The sequence below is a fragment of the Vidua macroura genome, chromosome 13 (assembly GCF_024509145.1).
Source record: "Vidua macroura isolate BioBank_ID:100142 chromosome 13, ASM2450914v1, whole genome shotgun sequence".
Classification (NCBI taxonomy): Eukaryota; Metazoa; Chordata; class Aves; order Passeriformes; family Viduidae; genus Vidua; species Vidua macroura.
The window spans coordinates 11,301,032-11,320,853 of NC_071583.1; the positions used below are offsets into that span (position 1 = coordinate 11,301,032).

The 19,822-nt window shown below is 50.3% G+C and overlaps 1 protein-coding gene across 1 annotated transcript in view; it reads left to right on the plus strand.

Annotated features, from left to right (window-relative positions):
* The first annotated feature begins 2,006 nt into the window (after window positions 1-2,006).
* Window positions 2,007-19,822, plus strand: part of PODXL2 (podocalyxin like 2) — a 32,715-nt gene continuing 14,899 nt past the window's right edge. Inside the window, exons 1-2 of the mRNA XM_053989716.1 lie at window positions 2,007-2,080; window positions 12,203-12,496. Of these exons, the coding sequence (XP_053845691.1) occupies window positions 2,032-2,080; window positions 12,203-12,496 (343 nt within the window). The 5' untranslated portion in view covers window positions 2,007-2,031. The remainder of the gene's footprint in view (window positions 2,081-12,202; window positions 12,497-19,822) is intronic.

The window sequence follows — 19,822 nt, forward strand, 5'->3', positions numbered from 1 at the left end:
TCTGAGAAGGGACCAGGATGCTTTTGGGTCCTTTGGTTTGGAGTCATGTTATATTTGTGGCCTTGAACCAAGAGTTGCACAGCTTTTCTGAGGGGCCTCACGCCGTAGGCCTGCAGGAGGGGAGTGGGATGGCTGCAGCCCATCCAGCTGGCAAGAGGGATTGAAGTGCAGGGAGCTGGCACGTGTTCCCTCACAACTGCTGTGGTATTACAGGACCTCTTGAGCCTTATTTCTTGGACACCTGTCTGACAAAGCCCTTGCTTGAGTCATTTACTGTAATGTTGTGCCCTGAGGCCACTAAAGATGTGTTTAATTTGAAATTTAATGTAATTGGAGCAGTTGGTCTTGTTGCTGTAATAATGATTTTCGGCAGGATATTCAGCATGTTCCTTTGCTGTGCTATCCACCAGAACTGCTCCAAGAGCTACAAACCCAAGAACTGCTGCAATACAGTTTTTTTTTGTTTTTTTTTGTTTTTTTTTGTTTTTTTTTTTTTTTTTTTTTTTTGTTGTTGTTTTTTTCTTTTTTAATAGACACAGCAGTTTGCACAGAAGGGTATGAAAAAGGGGACATCAGCTGAATTAGTATCGATGTGACAGTCTTGGATATGGTGGTGACACACCATAGAAAGATTTTCCCAGCAGGTGTCAAAGCAGCTGTCCCTGCTAGGGCAGAGGCTCCAACACAGACCCAGCTTCAGAAAATAGATGCAACGTACCAAGCCTCAGGATGCAGTGAGTAATAAAGGAACCAACAAGAAGAGATGCTCTGCTGGATCTCATACTAAGCAGCAATGAGAAGCTCGTTGGGGCTGTGAAGGTCAAAGGCAGCCTTGGCTGCAGTGACCATGAGATGATGGAATTCAGGATCCCAACACAAAACTGGGAAGAGCTGCATATCTGCATAGCTTTATCTGGCTGATAAACCAGAGAGTCAAAGTTCCATCCAGAGAGACCTCGACAGGGTGGAGAAGTGGGCTGACAGGAGCCTCCTGCAGTTCAGCAGGGCTTTCAAAGGGCTGCACCTGGGGAGGAACAATCTTATGCACCAGAATATGCTGGGGCCACCCAGCTTGGCAGGAAAGGATCTGGAGGTTGTGCCAACACCAAATAAAATGTGAGCCAGAGATGTGCCTTTACCACAGAGATACTGATGCTATTCAGGGCTGCATTTCCTTCCAGTGGTGCCCAGTGACAGGGCCAGAGGCAATGGGCATAAACCAAAACACTGGAGGTTCCTCCTGAACATCAGGAAACACATTTTACTGTGAGGGTGAGCAGTGGCACAAGTTGTCCAGAAAAGGTGTGGGGTCTCCCACCTCGGGGATACTCAAAAGCCATCTGGTCATGGTCCTAGGAAACTGGCTGTAGGTGACCCACTTTACTAGATGGCCTCCAGGGGTGGGGAGATGAATTTGCCCAGCGGGAGAAGTTTTTCCAGGTGATGAAGTGAAGTGGGAACTGAAGGTTGAGGGAGAAGCGGTGGCTCTGTTAGCCGTGGACAGCTAAAGAAAGGTCAGCAGGCTGATGCGGAGGGTCTCTGGTTTGGGGGCGGTCGCTGCCCCGGTGTTACAGCTGACAGGGCTCTGCCCTCCCGGGGGCTGTGCCCCTGCCGCCGGCGGGTCCCGGCGCATCCCCGCGGCGGGGGCTGATCACCCGCGCCCGGCGCAAGCAGCCGCGCCGCCGGCTCTCGTTGTGGGCATCGCGGCCGGCGTGCGGGGACCCGCGGCCGGGGGGCGCCGGCCGGGTGGGTGGTGGCTCCGCCGCCAGAAATTAGGAGCAAACCGAGGGCTGCGCTCCGCCCCTGCCCCGCCGCTCGGTCCGCGCAGCCGGCGGGCAGTGCGGACCCCCCTGCCGGTTCCCCGCCCCCGGAGCGGCGGCGGCGGCGGCGGGAGGAGGCGGCGCCGGGCGGCGGGATGCGGAGCGGGGCCGGGCGGCGGGCGGGCGCGGCGGCGAGGGGCAGAGCCCGGCGGGCGGCGGGGCGGCCCCGCTCCCCGTGAAGAGGCGGTGCGGCAGGGCAGCGGCCGCCGCCATGCAGCCCTTGCACCGGGCCCCGCCGTTGCTGCTGCTTCTGGCCGCCGGTGAGTGAGGCTGGCGCGGCGGGAGTCGCTGCCATCCCTACGGGCTGGGCGGCGGGTGGGTGTCGGTCCCCTCCGCGGGCACCGGGACCCCCGGCGGGGGGCGGGTCTGCTCCCCCCCCACCCCGGGGAACGGCACCGTGGCTCCAATGCCCCGGGGCGCCGGGACCTCTGCAGCGGGCAGGTCTCCATCACCCCACTGTTCCCCGCAGGCACCACTGACCCCGGGTACCGGGACTTGCGCCGGCTCCCAGTCTCCCACCCCGGGGCTCTCCCTGTGTGCCTGGCACTGCCCCCAACCCGGGCATCAGAGCCCTCTGGGGCAGCCGGTGTCTGCCCCGGGACCCCCGGGGGTTGTCAGGGGCCCCCTGTGTTCCCGGCATGGTGGGCTGGATGCACGTGGGTTGATGTCCCGGCTCTCCTGCCCCGGAGATGGGGCACTCGCCACGGGACCCGCGGGGCACCGGCAGCCGGGGGTGGGTGGTCGCGGCCCGGCCCGGCCGGGGCGGTCTCGGCTGCGGCAGCGCTGCCCCGCACCGCCCGTTTGGGTGTCGGTGGCTTCGTCTGGCGTCGTGGTGATTTTGCGAACTACCGTGAAACTGATACAAAGAACGGGCCACCACAAATTGCTCCACGATTCCCCAAGAGCCTTCTCTTGAAATTTGGAGGAGAGGTAGGGTGCCAGGAAAAGGCAGTTAAGTGCAGGAATAATTATACTCGGAATAGTTACGGAGGCTTTGCTTCTATTTTTAAATAGTCTGGGGAAATTTCCCAACAAAGGGATCCCCCAAAGACCCATGAGGCTGAGATTGTCCTCTTCCTCCCTAATCCATCCCTTTGTACAGAAATCTGGTTAGTGTGGAACAGGAGTTCTGTACGGGGACATTTGAAGTGTGGGGGAGTCTTTGTCTTGAGTCATTCTGACTGGGAGGGAAGGGCTGACTTACCAACCAGTCACTGTCTTCCAGCACGACCAAGCTGTGATACAGTGACATCCCGTCCCCTGGCACATCTCTCTTATTACCCCAATCTCCTGAAAATGTTCCTGGGGGAATGTGTCATCTGTAGAGCTGCTCTGTCCATGGGCTGTGAGTCTCTGTCATCTGAGGCTCCTGAAAGAGAAGAGATAAAGCCTTTTAGGTTTGCAAACAATAGTGAGCTTAAAGAGCAAAATGGATCTGAAAATCTGTTGGGGTTTTGTGCCAATACTCTGTGGCACAGAAGCAATAAGTCTTTCCGGAGCTGAGGAGGGAGCCAATTCTGTGGTTTCCTCCAGGAAGGTTGTCCTCACTAAGGGAATACCTTGGGCACAGCTGGCGAAGGTTCTTCAGCCATGTCTCAGCAGGAAACCCCTGTGCCCAAATTCAGCCAAACCTCTGTCCCTGTGAGGGTGGGGAGCTGCCACAATCCCACCCTGCCAATCTGCCAGCAAGGGTTGACCCCATCCCCATAGCTGGAAAGCTATGTTTGCTCTGCACAGGAAGAAGAAGGACCTCATGGTGGTTATAAAATGTGGCAGCCAAAAGGACCACCACTGGTACTGCTGTGCTGAGGGGAGGATATGCTTCCTTTTCTGCTGAGGCTGCTAGAAACTTTCTAGTAGTGTTGTCCAGCTGGTGGTGATATGGAGGATTTGGGTCCTTGGCTTTCCCTGTGATCCTCTCTGCTGTCCTAGCAGGGAGAGGCATAGGGGTGGGAGGTGAGGAGCAGCTCCCAGGGACAGCTCAGTTCCTAATCTAGTGAAATTTGTAATCCTGGTGGGCAGTGGTAGTTCTGTGAGGCTGGGCTCAGTTGGCCAGGTGTCCCCAGACAACTGGGCTCCTACCTAGATGGGAGGTCAGAAGTGGAGATGCAGACTGTTGGGAATTTGTACATCAAGCTCTCTTCTGGGTAGTAGCTTTGCTCGGTGGTTCAGGATCAGTTCCAGTCTGAAACAATTCAGTGCGCTCTGGCCTCACTTCTCCAGTCGCACAGGACAGGAACAGTTAATACCTGAGAGGGAGCTGGAGAGCTGTGTGCCATTCCCTACGTGTTTCCCTGGGCTGGGAGCCTCCATAGACCTGCAGGATGTACTGAAATGGGACATGTGCCTCATCAGAGTCCCATCAGACTGCTGGGTAGCACAGTCTGTTGGCAGAGCTTGGAAACATCTCTCCAGGCTCTAGGGTATCTGAGCCCCTTTGGTTTTGGAAGTAGAAAAATGATGCTGGGGGAGAAGGAGGGAATTGGTCTCCTTCCTCTTTTTGTCTCCCCAGGTGGTTGTCTGCATGTGGGCTGTTTAAGGGCTTTATTTTTTTTTTTTTCTTTCTGCCTGCTTAGAAGATGTCTTGTTAGCATTGTGTGAACAAGCCAGAGATGAGGGAGTATAGATCAGGATGAATGAAAATTCCCTGTAGTCAGTTTTTCCTTGGCCGCCTCACTGCCATAAGGAAATGTTCATTTAATTACAGGCATCAGGGGTAGAAATAACCACATTAAGCCCTCAAGGGGAAGCTGCCGGTGACGAGCTGCAGATCAGAGTGCACAGAAGTTTTCCCACTCCCTCTGCCTGGGAAGAAGCTGTGGCATTGTGTGGGTACCTGGGCGAGCAGCAGCACTGACAGCCCCGCTGCAGGGCTGGGGCAGAGGGGCTGCAGGAAGGTGCATCATGGCTCGCAGCTGGTGCTGGGGTGAACTGGCTCCTCATTCTTGCTGCCTGTTTGTTGAAACCAGGGCACTATTGAAACACGTAATCCCAAAAGAATGGAGAGAGGCTATTTGTCAGCCACACGAGCACAGCCTGCACCGAGGCCAAGGAAACACGTGTGTTGGTTTATTCAGAGGGCCAGGGATGCTGGCAAGGAAGGTGCACCCTGCTGGGGCTCAGATCAGTCCCTGACTGTCCCTGTGCCTGGTGAAGTCCTGTTGTGGTTACCAGGCTTTGGATGTACTTTCTTGGTTGGGGTCAATTTGTTAGTGCTGGGAAACCAGCTTTGCAGCCCTCTCTATAGGCCAACTGCAACCACGGCTCCTCTTCTCCTGCCTGGTGTTGTGAAGGTAATCAGAAGCCATATATGTGCCCTGGGACCACCAAACCTTTGCATGAGCTTTTTTTTGCCTAGGATACATGAGGCTGTTTGGAGAGTGGAGCGTCTTGGGCGTGCAGTGTGGGCAGGGTGGTTGTCATTGCTCTGCTGCAGGGGCTGGAGTGGAGTGTTTTGTGCTCAGTGTTATGCCAGGGGATTTAAGGACCTTTTGGCGTGTAAAAGGTTTCAGTTACATTTTGATAGGTGACCGTGTCTCAAGGGAAGTCCCTCAGGCACCTGAGGTATTGCTTGCTCTGCCTAGGCAGGAAAGCTTTGCAAAAGAAGCAGGCACGTGCCTTTATTTGGTGTGCTGGAAATTGGAGTAAGCATTGTGGGGTACATAGTCCAGCCTGGGGCAGAGTGAGAAGAGGAAGCACAGGCCTGGTGGGACAGATGAAATGCTTTGGGCCTGCGAGAGGGCAAAGAAGTCTGTGAGCTATGGTTTTGCTCTTAGATCAGTGGCTTTCATCCCATGGTCTGTTAACCCCCGGGGGCCTGTGGGCTGTTTGAAGAGGCCTATGAAAGATAATTGAGGAAAGAAAATTCACTTCTGCTGTGTAGAGCTGTCTGCCTGATGCTGTTTTTCCAGGGGCTGCATCTCCCCTGGCCCCGAGCTGGGAGCTGCCATTGTCGGTAGCAAGAATCGTGGAGGAGAGCAGACGTTGCGGCAGCAGAGGAGGGAGGTGTGAAGGCTACGAGACAATCTAGGGAGGAAGTGAAGGCAAACAGTCTGGGAGACTGAGACCAAGTGAAATTGTGGCTCCCGGCATGAATGGTTGAGCAGAGGGGGAGGACAGGCCGGCATGTGGAAGTGTCTGTGACCTGCTTGCATGGAGTCTCTCGCGTGTGAATGGGTGGAGGTGTTTAGAGCAGTCTGGATGTCACAGATCCTAAGGACAGGAGACCTGACACATCTTGGCGTTGGGATGAGGATGCCCAGCAGCCCTGGACAGCAGGCCCCAGTGCTGACAAAGGGCACATCTGCAATTATCTGCAAAAGCAGGTGCATCCCTGGCAGAGCCTTGCTGTTTCCCATGGGTATACCTGGGTCTGCGTGCCGTGGATGTTCTCTGCTGAAATACCAAGGGCGCAGATGTTGGCAGTTCTTTGTGAGGTAGTGCCCACCCAGTTCGTGCAGACACGCACTCCTTGCAGCTGGGTGGAGCTGGAGCTCTCATTATTCTTGCTGTAAGGAGCTGTAAAAGCTTAAAGATGCTGGCACAACATCCCTCTAAAGAGCTGTCCCGTTGCAAGGGCTTCTTCTGTTGTGCTTTGTGTAGGTAGGTAAGTATGTGCTCCCCGCAGACCAAGTGCTTTTCCTATTGCTTTCTAAAACATGCTGGAGACACAGGAAGGTGGATGGTTTTAGAGGGACAGTCAGTAAGGGACCTGGTTGCTGGCAGTAGCAGAGGAGGATGGCAGTCTGATCTTGTTTTCTGAAGCCCTAATTGGAAATGATCTCTGAGATTAGGGCCATGGCTGGATGTGTAAGTAGTCTAGTGCAGTGCGGGAGAGCAGAAATAAGGCTGTGTGGGAGATGCAGTGGGAGAGTTCTCTTAGGTGGTGTGTCCCAGAACAGCTATGGTCTGTAACTCTGAATGAGCACCAAAAGAACTTGGTTTGATACACAGTCATCCCATATGCTTCCCTGTGCAAGCTGTTGAGGGTTTGGAGTGCAGAGGCTCCAGACTGTGTGGGAATCAGCTTGGACATGCCTCAGTCAAACAACATTTCCTCTCTTCCTCCACTGACCATGGTTGGGATCCCTTTTTGTTATTTAAATTACCCTGCATTTTGTTATATTCTGGAAGTGGTTTGTGTCTTGACCGTTCTGCCCTGGGGCCTCTCTCCTCTCTGCCCTTGGGCCTTGCTCCCCGGCCTTTCCAGGCACAGTGGTCTGGGGGAGGGAATATCCCTGGCAGATGCTTCCCTCATCTGGTCATTGTGTTTCTGTCCTAAATGATTATCAGTAAATGACCCATTCCTGACCCAGCTCTCCTAGGAAATAACATTGTTGGGTAGCTCCTGGGTGTGGGGTGGGCTTGAAAGGAAGGTCAACGGTAGCAGGGCCAGATGGACATTCTTGTGGCTGCTTCGTTGGCAATACCATCATGCTCTGACCTCCCTCCCGGTACCCATTGTGCAAGTGTGCAGGCTCTGCTAGTTGGTGGTGACAGACAGGTAAGTCAGAGTGTGCTCCAGGCAAATGTTCTTCTCTCAGCAGGCTGATCCTGCCTCCTTGGCACAGTGGTGTAGCCACAACACTCAGGAAAGAGAGGTAAAACCAACCTTCTGTTGGGTAAACTGAAGAGCACTCCAGCCCCTCTACAGATCAAGCTGATGTGGTGACATCTTAAGGGATGATTGTGTGTTTCCTTGGAGAGAAATTGAGGTTTGCTTGTTACTAATTAAAAAGCAAAAAAATTTTAAAGGCTTTTTGACGCAGTCAGAGCTTCAACAGCTAGATTCCATTTCATCTCCCCAAATCCCTCTTCTCATTTCAGCTGGACACAAAAATGACTTATTTCCGCTTTAATTTCTAGTCCTGTTCAGTAGGCCAGTTGGGAGCTTTTAAATAGCTACCCTGACCCATGGAGAGGTGACTTGCTTTGTGGCAAGGGGATGAAGTGATTTTTGGTCAGACAATATAGAAAACACTTTGGGGTTCTTTTAGAATTATTTAGAATTATGAAACTGCTTTTGTTCACAGCACTTTGTGAGAAAGATGGCAGATAGTCTTTCTTCAGATTTTTTTCCTGTTGTTGAGCGAAACTCCGTCATCTCCTTGTCTGCGGCTGTTGTGTTGAATCCTCTGCTGAGCTGAGCAGAGAAAGCTTCGCCACTTTGACTTAGAACTGTTTTCTGAGGGTTCAGTGGGGTCAGCACTAGCAAACTCATTTCATCTGTATCCTCCTGGCTGGCTTTTTTTCAGTGGCCTCAGAAAGGTAGCACTGCAGCACTATTCCCTGCTGTTGGAATCGCCCCGTTCTGCTCCTCACAGAGGTGAAACATCTTTTGCATTGCCTCCACATGTCACCTCTGTGGGTGCTGGCAGCAGGACAGCGCGCAGCCAGCGCAGGAGCTCCCATCCTGGTTTTGGTGCTCTCCGCCTTTGTTCCGTCTTTCCTCTCAATCTACCTCTCCCACTTTCTCTGCTTTCTGGCCCCTCCTCTGTCTGCTCTGGGAGGGTTTTTCCTCCCGTGCTGTAAGCCCTGCTGTTTCCCCAAAGGCTGGCTGCCCTTTTTAGCATGCAGAGCCTCATCTCCTCCAGGTTACGCAGAGGTGCTGCAAAAATAGAAATGAGAGACAAACGCCCCATTGAAGCAGCTGGTGAGCCCTGGCTCCGTTCCCTGCTCCCTCCCATCTACAGTTGCAGGGCTTTATTCATTTGTTTCTTTATTCCTATCACTTGATCTGTGTTTTAGAATACAAAATCAGGAGGCTGATGGCTGGTAGAAGTTGTCTAATCCCTGTTACCCGTCCTAGGAGGAAAATGGCCTGCAACTGAGGTCTTGGGCATTAGATTTCCTTCCTCAGCTGTGCTCCCCTGCCTCCCAGCACAGCTCATGCTTTGATTCTTTCATTGCCTTGGAGTTGACAGCTGCGTGGAGCTCCTTTCTGAGAGGCTTGAAAGAGAGAGGGAAGATGGCAAATCTTTGGGCTGCTTTTTGGCACCCCAAGCCCTTGGGTTTTTGCTGCTGGTGCAGAAGGCATGAATGAAGTGGTGTCAGGATGCTGTCTGGAGAGGTACTGATTTGTACCCTGGTCTGGTGGTTCTTTAAGCCCTGGGGCATTCAGGCTGGTGCTGGCAGAGGGTTCCCCCAGTCTCTGCATCCCGTGCCTGTAGATCAGTCCCCCAAACTGTTACTCACATCTACCCCAGGGACAAGACACCTGTCTTGCTCAGGCTGTGCATGACTCATTCTTAGGGATGAGGTGGTGTAGTTTTATCTTGGGCTGAGGTAAGCACAGCATCCCAGTAAACCAGATAATGCAGCTTAGGGGGTTTTAACTGGGTAAACACTTCAGAGTTAAAGGAGGGTAAACAAATTCCCAGCATCTGAGCTTCCCACATGGATGGAAATAGCTCTCTGGATTACCAGGTTCACCTGCCATGAGATGTGTGTTGTAGAATGGGTGGGATGGACTCTGCCCAAGCTGTGTAGGCAGCCCTAACAGAGTGTAGCTGATGGAAAAGAGGTTTGAAGCAGTGTAGATGCTGGCACAAAGGTACATTTTGAGACTTTGCCTTGCTGCTGGGAAACTCAGGATGTGCTTTGTAGTGTGGCTGGAAATCTGAGGTGCCACATCAGCCATATCTCTGTGAATGGGAGTCAGGGGAAACTGAGGCATTGGGGTGGATAAAGAGCTTGCTCAGGATCCAGGCAGTCAGTTGCAGTCACATATAAACCAAATATACCATGTGGCCTTGGACCTGCCATGGTCTCTTCCTATCCTTCCGCTCTCCTTTGATGGATAACTATGAGAATAATGTTTCATTTCTCCTCCTTGCTGCTCTCTGTCATGTTTGCTTAAGCTGTAAGCTCCTCAAGACAAGTGCTCTCTCTGGTGCTCCATCAGTGATGCAGGTATTGTCTGTCAGCTGGGGAAGCTCACTTTGGAGCCTGCTGAGCACCCCTGAACCAGCACGGGGCTGTCCTGGCCAGATCTTCCTGGGTCTGTGCTCACACACAATGGGTGTGCAGGCTCTCGGTTCCAGCTGTGGACTTCACTGTTCATGCATGGCTCAGGAGTTGGCACATCCCTAGAGATGCTCTGAGGTGTTTTGGTTGGCTCTGTGATGCTGCAGTAGCTTCCTTCCCCTTTGATACTCTGCCTCTTTTGCCATTCCCTTTTTGTTGCTGCTCAGGCCTCAGCTGATCTTGCCTTGGATCAATAGGGCAAAATAAACAAGACTGAGAAGTGCTGAAGCCTGGCCCAAGTGTGTATGTGAAAGGGTAACCAATATTGGATTTTGACGAGTTCAGAGAATAGTAGAGGAAGGTGGAGAGGGTCAGAACAGGCAGAAGACTTAAGAAATGCATTTCTGACTTCTAGTATTCCCAGGACAGGTTTGGTAATCAGTCTGTCAGGTGAGCAGCGAATCCCAAACTTTCTGTGCCAACTTGCCGATGTTTCCAATGATCGTACCGGGGCCAACCCATCTGCCATTGCCCCATAGCTCATCCTAGCACTTGCCCTGATTTGGATTTGTGCTTCTGGGATGTGGAGTTGTAGGGCACAGTGGTGGGTAGCAACATCAGGAGGTTGCCTTGCCTGTGCCCTTGCCTGAAGGCAGTTCAGCTCTGCTTGAATAATTTCAGGCCTTGTGTATCCAGATCTGTGTGCAGCACCCAGGTGATGTCTCAGCAGTGCTTTGTAAAATCTGTTTCTAATACTTCACTACTCTGCAAGGATTTTCACATCTGCATTCCAGTGATATCTCAGAGCTGTTCCTAATGCAGGAGTTTCTCCTCTTAAGACATTTCTGATGGATGTTTTCTCAGCTTGTATCAGAAATGTTTTGTGCTAGTTCTCAAGGGGCTTATCACTTCATGCTATTTCTTTTCATAATATTTCTGTTATTCCCATTCTCAAGATCACCTAGTTGTACCTATAGTTTTTTCTGTGCAGCGAGGATGTCTCCTTGCTTTGTGTCCTTGGCTAATTTCATTATCACCTTCCTACTTTTTGTTCCAAGGTCACTTAGAAAAATGTGATAGAACAGCAGATCCAAAGACAAACCGTGAGGAATTTCACTAGTAGCCTCCCTCCAGCACAAGCCTCTGTAATTTTTTTGTATGCCTTACAGTTTTCCTGCATTTAGGTGTCTTTTCTTGTGTCTCTTGTAATTCCTTATGAGGCACTGTATCAGATGTTTGACTAAAGTCCAGATGGATTAGAGCTGCTGCAATTCTGTTGTCTAGAAAATCAGTTATCAAAGAAAAATACCAAATTAGTCTTCATTTCAGCTCATTCAATTAGTTCAGTTCAGTGACTACTTCATTAACAATTGAGGAACTGAGTCTGAGCTGAGAAAGCAAGAAAACTTGTCCTTTTCCCTTCTAATCTATGAATAAAAATCAGCTGTGAGAGGATGAGATCTTGTAGCTTTGATGTGCTGCATGATAGAGGGCTGCAAAGCAAATGGTTCAGTTCACCCAGATTAGTTTGCTTGCTTAACAAAAACTGTTTTAAATATAAAACAGCTTTGGTAATTTTATTTTTTCCTTATGCCTCCATATTTATAATGGTATTTAGTAGCTGAATAAAGCCAAGTCCCAGGTGCCGTTTTTCTTGCATTTTGATTGGAGTTCAATATGCATGTGAATGTACCTTGACACAAATCACAATTAAAGTCTCATCTAGGAATCAAGAAGTGTCAGTCAATCCTGCTAATAGTTAAAATGGAAATAATAAGAGTGTAATGTTGATAGAAAAGTGCAAAATGCAGCTTGCTTTCCTGCTTAGTGTTAAGTGGATGTTTGCTGTTGTCACAATATAATTGTTACCTGTAACGGTCGGCCCTTCCTTATGAAAACCAAAAATGTGAGTGCATTGAAGTTTGAACCAAAAAATAGATTTTCACCCTACAGATATAAAACATGATTAATACTGATTGTAAATAATATTGGTTTGAATCAGCCTCCCTGCATATAATATAGCTGTAGATCAGGACAGGCTGATAGAAACTGTCATTGTTTTCACAAGGCCAGAGTTTCATGGCTGAAGTATATGACATTCCACCTCCTCTCCAGGATGGCTAATTAACAAGGCACCTCATCCTTTAACAGAGGCAAAAACACCTCAGAGAGGGTGAATCATCACCCCAAAAAGAGGTGCCCCAGGCTGGATGATTGCTTGGCACTGACTCCCCCTGGATGTGAATGCTCCTCTGCATGCTTGTGGATGTTTCCCAAAATACCGTAATTTTCCTCATCAGCTGAGAGCACAGCCCATCTTCAGGGCAGGTTGGTTTGGCAGGAATAGGCTTCAAGGGGAAGACAAGCCCAGTGGGTGTCATTCCTCTCTCTGATGTGTGTTTTCTGTCATTTTACAGGGACCTTGTGCCTCTGCCTTGCCTCCTCGGAGGACCCAACTGCCGATGGCCTCACATCAACTTCTCTGCTGGAATTTGCTATGATGTCCCACCTGGAGGCCATGAATTCCCACGAGCAAACGCGATCGGAGGCTGCAGAGGCAGATCTTGCCCCTGGCTCTCTGCATGCTGCTCCAGGGTCAGGCTTTGCCAGTGAGGAGAATGAGGAGTCCAAGATCTTGCAGCCCCCACAGTACTTCTGGGAAGATGGGGGAGAGCTCAACGACTCCAACCTTGACTTGGGACCAGCAACAGGTATGTTCTTTTTACCCCATTCTTCCTCCCACTCTGCAAGGACTCTGGGGAAGTGGAGGGATGCAGAGATCTATCTTCCTGCTTTGACACTTCTCTTGCTAGGAGGGCCTGAGATTAAATGTCAGCTCTATTTTCTCACCTCAGTGCCTGATGTGTCCCCAATGAACCCTGAGCAAGCAGAGGCTTTAGAAACCAAGTTACAGCTGAGCTTTTATTCCTGAGCTGCTATGAGCTGGGAAAAGCACTGCCTCCATCTAATTTCCCATTGCCTCATGCCCTCCTTTCACTTTCTCCCCTTTATACTCTCTTCTCTCTTGTTTTTTTTCTGTTGCTGTCTATTAAGTACAACTTTAAGGTCTCAAGAGCCTGACTGAGATCAAGGCCATCTTAGTGTTTTAGTCAGAACTGAGTTCCCTGGGTCAAATTCTGGATTCCTCACTCTGTGACTTCAGTGGGGATTTGGTCCAAGAGAAAATAGCAGGTTTTGTCCCTTGGGAGCTGTCCTGTTGCCTACCCCGTCCTGCTACTTCCTGAGAGATCATGACCAAAATGGGTTTCATTGGCATTTGAGTTTGCTTTCCTCTCTGGAGTGTTTCTCTGAGACCACTGAGTCCCCTCAGTAGTCTCTCCCCAAGCCACTCATTGGCTTTGAGATGCTCTCAGAAAGAGGGATGACAGGAAGAAGGAGGTGCATTGCAGGGTTTCCAGTAGCTTAGGAGATTATTTCACATGCTCCTGCTCTTAAGTGTCATGTGGGACGTGTATTAAGTGTTACCCAAGGGCCAGGCTTCAGCCTTATCCCTCCTCCCTTATGCAGTATCGCTCTCAGCAGATCTGAGGTCTGCAATTAGAAAGCACAAGTCTTGTTTTATCTCCTCTCCTATTTCTGTGACCTTAAAAAACACCTGTGCTCACACAGGGCTGGGAGCTGCCGCAGAGCTGTGGCTTGGGTTGTACCTGGGGCACAGTGCATGCTATGTGGGGCAAGGGCCATCCCAGCTTAGGTCTCCAAAGCCCTTTGCTCACTGACAGTGCTGCTAAACCTGTCTGGCTGTGCTCTGTTTGCCCTGGGGCACTTGCAGGCCTGGCTGTGGGGCAGCTGTGCCGTGCAGTGGTGCTGGGGGCGGATGGCGCCATTGGGATGCACTGTTGAGAGGACACCACTGTTGGGACAGCGCTGTTGTTGGGACGGTGCTATTGGGATGGCGCCGTTGTTGAGATGGCACCATTGTTGGGATGGTGCCGTTGGGACGGCGCCGTTGTTGGGACGGCGCCGTTGTTGGGATGGTGCCGTTGGGATGTGCCATTGGGATGGCGCCGCCGTTGGGATGGGGCCGCCATTGGGATGGTGCCGTTGGGATAGCGCTGCTGTCGGGACAGCACTGCTGTTGGGACAGCGCCGCCATTGGGATGGCGCCGTTGTTGGGATGGCGCCGTTGTTGGGATGGCGCCGTTGTTGGGATGGTGCTGCCGTTGGGATGGGGCCGCCATTGGGATGGTGCCATTGGGATAGCGCTGCTGTCGGGACAGCGCCGCCGTTGGGACGGCGCCGTTGTTGGGACGGCACCGTTGTTGGGATGGCGCCGTTGTTGGGATGGTGCTGCCGTTGGGATGGCGCCGTTGTTGGGATGGCGCTGTTCCTGCTGCGCATCCCTAGGACGCGCTCTGGCTCAGCTGCTCTCGCGCGCTGGCAGCGCTCAGCGACGCTTTTCTTGGTGTGCCAGCAGGCACCTGCATGTCCTCACAGATCGGGACGTGACTTGGAGAACAGCATGTGCTTGTGCATTGAGAGCGGGATGACTGGGTACTGAACCCAGCCTTGCCTCTTGCACGTGCCTCGCCCCATTTGCATGCAGAACACGCTGCTCTCTCCTTCCGTTCTCGCCTGCAGTTCTTTCCTCCAGGAGCAGATGTGCTCTTTCAGCTGTCCTTTATGCATACCCTGCCCTATCCGCTGCCCAGCTAACCACTGCTCTGCTTCCAAGTGCTGTTTCTTCCCCTGACAGTTGCTGTGTCCAGAGCTCATGTCTCAATGGCATTTCAGAACCTTGGTTAATAGAACAGTTTGAATTATTCAAGAGCTGGGAGCACATTTCTACTTAAAATTTAATTAGAAACCTGCCGTGTGTCATTTTACAATAAAGGATATCGTAATAGCATCCCTAAATTGGGCAGTCTTCTCCTGTCATGCAAAGCCTCTGTATGAGAGATGCACCCAACCAATGGAACTTACATGCTGCATGTGTGGCAGATGCCATGTGATGCGTTGTGGATCTGTGTGATGACATCTGTTAGGTTATTTTCAACGTATAAACCCATTAAAAGTTTTAAACAGCTGCTGTTTAAGGAAAAAAAGTTTATAGTGTAAGTTTTCCTTATGTGAGATTTCATTCAGTGAAGTGTAGCACAGCATAGTTGGTATCTCTGTCCCTGGCACACACTGGAAACACTGCCTCAGTCAAGGCACAGAACAGGATTGTTGTAGTCCTAAAGAGAGGAATCTACCTGCTATGAAAGGAGACCTGTGCTGGCTTCTTTTTGTCTTTTTACAAAGATATTGGGCCTGAACTGGTGGGGGTCTTGCAGATAGGCCATATCTCCTGCTATTGAAAAGCTGTATTAGTTATTTCCATCTCTCCTGTTTTTTTATGTCCGTCTGAACTCTGTGTGGGGAGGCTGCCCTGTCTTTGTGTGACTTCAAGGCTGCAAGAGCTAAAAAGCAATAACAATCTGCAGCTGCTGCCATTTTTTTTTTTTTTTTGTTAAGTGCACAAAAAACATCCTTTAAAAATATTTATAGAAAATATTTCTAGGGCCACCTGTTAGTCCATTAGAAAGTGAGAACAAACTCCCAGTGGGAGAGCACAGCTCAGCCTGGGGCTCTGGTTCTCCTGAATAATGTGCTTTTCCTGATTTATGCTACAGAAGAGTGATTCTATATTGACATCAGTGAGCACCAACCTTTGGAGGGGCCCTGACATTTGTCTCAGTCTGTCTGACAGTGCACAGAAGTGTGCACTTGCATGTGTGTCACTCCATGCACAGCTGCTCTCCAGTGGAGCCACATGTGGAGGAGATGGATTAGGTCTGGTGGGAATTTGGATGCTTTATCCTTATGGAAAGAAGCAGTGTGATTTGTACTGCAGCTAAAAGGCAAGTCAGTGGAGCTGGGAACCTGTTACTTCTGCATCCCTTCAGGCTTCCAGGGAACCCAGAAACTTCTGGTTATAGTTTGGGTTTGGCTGCTTTGCTTCACCTTTGGTAGCAAATTGGCCTGAGCCACAGATCAGCTCAGTGGACCTGTAGAGTCTTGTATCTGGCCCTTCCTTTCCTCCTTTCCTTTCTTCCCATTTCTCCATCTTGTTTTGCCTGGAGGCTTCCAGTCCCCTGTGTTTCCTGCTGCTACACAGATGTCCTTGGCAACAGGTAAAACATCTCATCAGCTTTAAGGCTAGAAGATGGGAGTCAATAGGGTTGTAGGTCTCTTTGAATCCCTTGTTTCTGGTGAAGGAGTTACATGGTGGTGTATCCACCCTGAAGTTCTCCCTGTTTGGAGCTCTCAGTGTTCTTTGGCTTGGTCAGGATGCACTGCCCCACATGTTCCTCTTTTCCAGCGAAGGCTCGAGTGTGAGGCAGCCTAAACATTAATTGTTGGGAAGTGTGGGCTCCTGAAACTGGACACAAGACTTGTGAATGTCTACTGCATGAGGGCACTTAGTCCCTCTCCTCCCCTGCCCAACAGCTGAGTGCTCAAGGACTGGAGCGCATCATCCCATTTTGCAGTGTTACAGTGGGCTGGCATGAAGCTCACTTCATTACAGCCAGGGACTGCTCTTTAGTTCCAAGGTGGTTGAAGACACAGGGATGACTGTACTGGGAGCTATCCAATTTAGTCTTATAGATTGGTGATTTCCTAGGACAGCATGTGGTGCTTTGTGGGATGGGGGAGGAAATTGTAATCTTTTAATTATTCATAGTAATTAGCAGAAGGGATTCCCAGGGGAGTTAGGGGAGGAATAGTGGGACAGACATGTCAGAAAGACTAGATTCAAGAAGAAGTAAGTTTTCTGACCAGCTAATGGAATAAAATACCTTCCATCTTCTCTGATAGTGAGATTCACTTCTTTCCATGATGAATTACTTGCCTCTGGCAAAGAGAGATCCTGATGTTTCTCAGCCTTACTGAAATCTACTGCCTCTTCATCCAGACTGACAGCAGATCTGCAGTTCTTAATACCATCTTCAAGCCAATCATTAATGAAATGAAGCACCTGGTAAAGACTGTCTCCATAAGCAGCTTAGTGCTGAGCAGCCGCCTGCCTAGCTCAGCTCCTGGGATGCCTCTTGTTTGTGCCCTGGTTTAGTGTACAGGGACAGGGGTCATCTATCTTGGGACAAGCCAGCTCTGTGAAGACATTGCTGCCAAAGTCTGACCTGTGACAGAGAGTTTCTGTGGGCAGGGTGTTCCCTGACTGACTGAGGATGGCTTATTCTGCCTTTATTGCAGTCTGTGTGCTGAGCTGGAATAAGGTATGAGGCTATTTGGGAACAGCTGTAGTCCTTGGTGCCCAGTCTGTACCTCAAGCAAATTCAACCATAATGAGGCCTAATCACTTTGCTACTTTGGGTCTCTCTTTTGACTGTGATCTCTTTTGTGTGTGTGGACTTGTCTTGGAGTCGCAGATAATAACCTCTCCTAGCTCTTCTGGAAGATTAGTATATTAGCCCCAACTGGCTTAATTCCAGCACCAGTAATTGTATTTTGCCTCCTTGAAATCCCCCTGTGGTTTCAATCAGCTGGAGTATGACTTTTTTTGCAGTAAGCCTTACTGTTCTGTACTGCAAAAAAAGAGAGCAAGTACAGTTTCAGACCTGGCTGCATTTTCAGTAGAGTGCACCATGTGATTCCCAAAGTTGGCAGATGTTTTAGTGTGAATGATGCTTTGTGTTGTGATTGGAACCCAGGAATGGTCTTGTCTTTATTACAGTACCTTCTAGTTATCAGTAATTCAATCACTGGTTAACATGATCTTCCAGTTTAATCCAATAAACACCTTATGGTCAGGTTATGTGTACTAAAAACAATGAGGATCACCCTCTTCCTGAGTTGTCATAGTTGCTTTAAACAGTTAATAGCAAATACAGGGTAGGGAACCTTGTAGGGTAGTAACTGAGACCAGCTCTTCTGAATGATGGAGAATTCCATCATTACGGAAATGTAATGAATTCAATGTCTGGCTGGGGAATTGTGCTTTGGCACAGTGCCATGTCTTGGTCCATCTGGTGTCAGGGAAGTTCTGGTATTGATTTTGGAGAAAGCAGGACATTGCCTGAATGGCAGATTCTGCAGAGGTTTGAAGCTCATGTTCACCTCTCCCAGGGAAAATCATCTCCTCAGGCAAAGAAAATGGATCTGTGTGACCCAGACCTGGGTCTGCTTGGAGATGCAAAGGGCAAGTCTTCCAAAGGCTGTGAAAGACGGTTTATTTAGAAAATACTGCCTGAGGGTTTTTGTAAGAGAGCTTGGAAGGGAAAAGCTGGGTGATTGTGGGAGGCAGCTGGATGCTGCAATATCCATAATATCACCACTGATGGAAGCCATTAAGGGGTGAAGCTAAGGATGTGGTGGTAAAGAGGTGAGGCAGAGGTGTGTAATTTCATATCAGTGAACCAGACTCCCAAGGGGATGGTGTGGCTGAGAAGCTCTGGGAGGGTACATGATGTAGAGCTGTGTCTGCCTGCTACACTCCTCTGGCTCATCCCTGCTAGACTGTTTGCCAGAGGTGCTGGGACAGTTTCATCGTTCCAGTGGTTGGTTCTCCTGAGCTGTCCCCCCCTGTGATCAGGCTGGCTCCATTGTGGCTTGGCTGCTCTTGTTTGTGGTGGGAAAGGGGCACATGCCATGTCTGTGTGTGGCCACGAGCTCCTCTTGTGCTCCAGCCTACTCCTGATCTTGGTGGGAGACAGCAGACCCTGTCAGGGAAGGAGCTGATGGTGTGTGCAGTTACTACCTTCTCTCTTCTCAGGCATCCTTGGGCTTGCCAGAGCTCTGCTTCCTCCCTGAAATTAGATGAGCTGATAAACGAGCCAGACAAATCTGGCATTGCAGCCAGCTCCATAATACCTGTCTCCTTTAGCAGAAGTCTGTCCCATTCCTGCAACAGGAGCACAGGCTGCTGTGTCTTTCTGCCTCTCTGTTCCGTGGTTGCTGTTTCTCCCCACAGAAATGGTGATGAGGGAAGTGGATGGCACTGGCACAGGAAGGTGGGAAGGTCTGTGGGTGCGCTGCCATGTGCCCAGAGCGTGGGAACCAGGTGCATTGGGTCTGTTGCAGGTAGAGGACAGCCAGGTGGCCAAGGGGGTTGCAAACCACTTACTGAAGGGGAACTGCTACCTGAATGCTGGAAGAGATGCTAAAAATGGGAGATGCTCTTTGAGTTCCCTTAGGGTTGGAGGGAATAGGAATCAATGGAAATGCTGAGAAGACTCTTCAAATGGGCAAGCTCTTAGCTCTGCATTGCAGAGATGAGTGACAGGCCAGCTTGTCTGGATGGAGGCTTGGGAAGAATATGCTCAGACCAGCTTGGGGGCTGAGATCATACCAGGGAGATGGACAGCATGCAAAACTTCCTTCAAATCAAAGAACAGGAGTGTAAATGAAAAGAAATATGAGTGCCTTAAAGTGCCTTAAATCTGATCTTGAGAAGTTGGCAGATGCCCTTGTTAGTGAGACAGGAGGAGCTGATTCCAGACAGGAACTGTCTAGCTGAAGAGTCTGGAAGGAAGGATTGACTCATCGTAGTTGGCATCTGGATGTGGCACTTGGGGATATGGTTTAGGGATGATAATAATGCTGCTGGGTTGATGGTTGGACTAGATCTTGAAGGTCTCTTTCAACCTTGATGATTCTGTGATCCTTCCTGAACCTGGAAAGGGATTGAACCCCTTTGGTAACTGGGTTATATGGAGAGATCCTTGTTTTAAGGAACACAGTCCAGCACCCCTATGCCTCAAGTTTCACCGTTCCCTACTTGAATCTGAGTAATAGCCCTCTCAGGATTTGAGAGGAGTTGAGTTTCTAATCAGTGGGTCTTATGAACCAGATGGAAGGATGTTCTCAGTTTAACATGCAGGGTAATGGGGAAACTGATGACAAGTGGGAATGTTAACCCAGTTAGTAGCAAGTGTGAGGATTCCTGTGTCTGCTTCTACCCTGTTGATTTGTTGGCCTAGAGAAGCAGCTCAGGTTTCAATCTTTGGCTGCCTTGTAAGATAGAAGTCTGCTGGGAGAGAGTGGGATGGGTCCTAAACTTTCTTTGCCTGGAA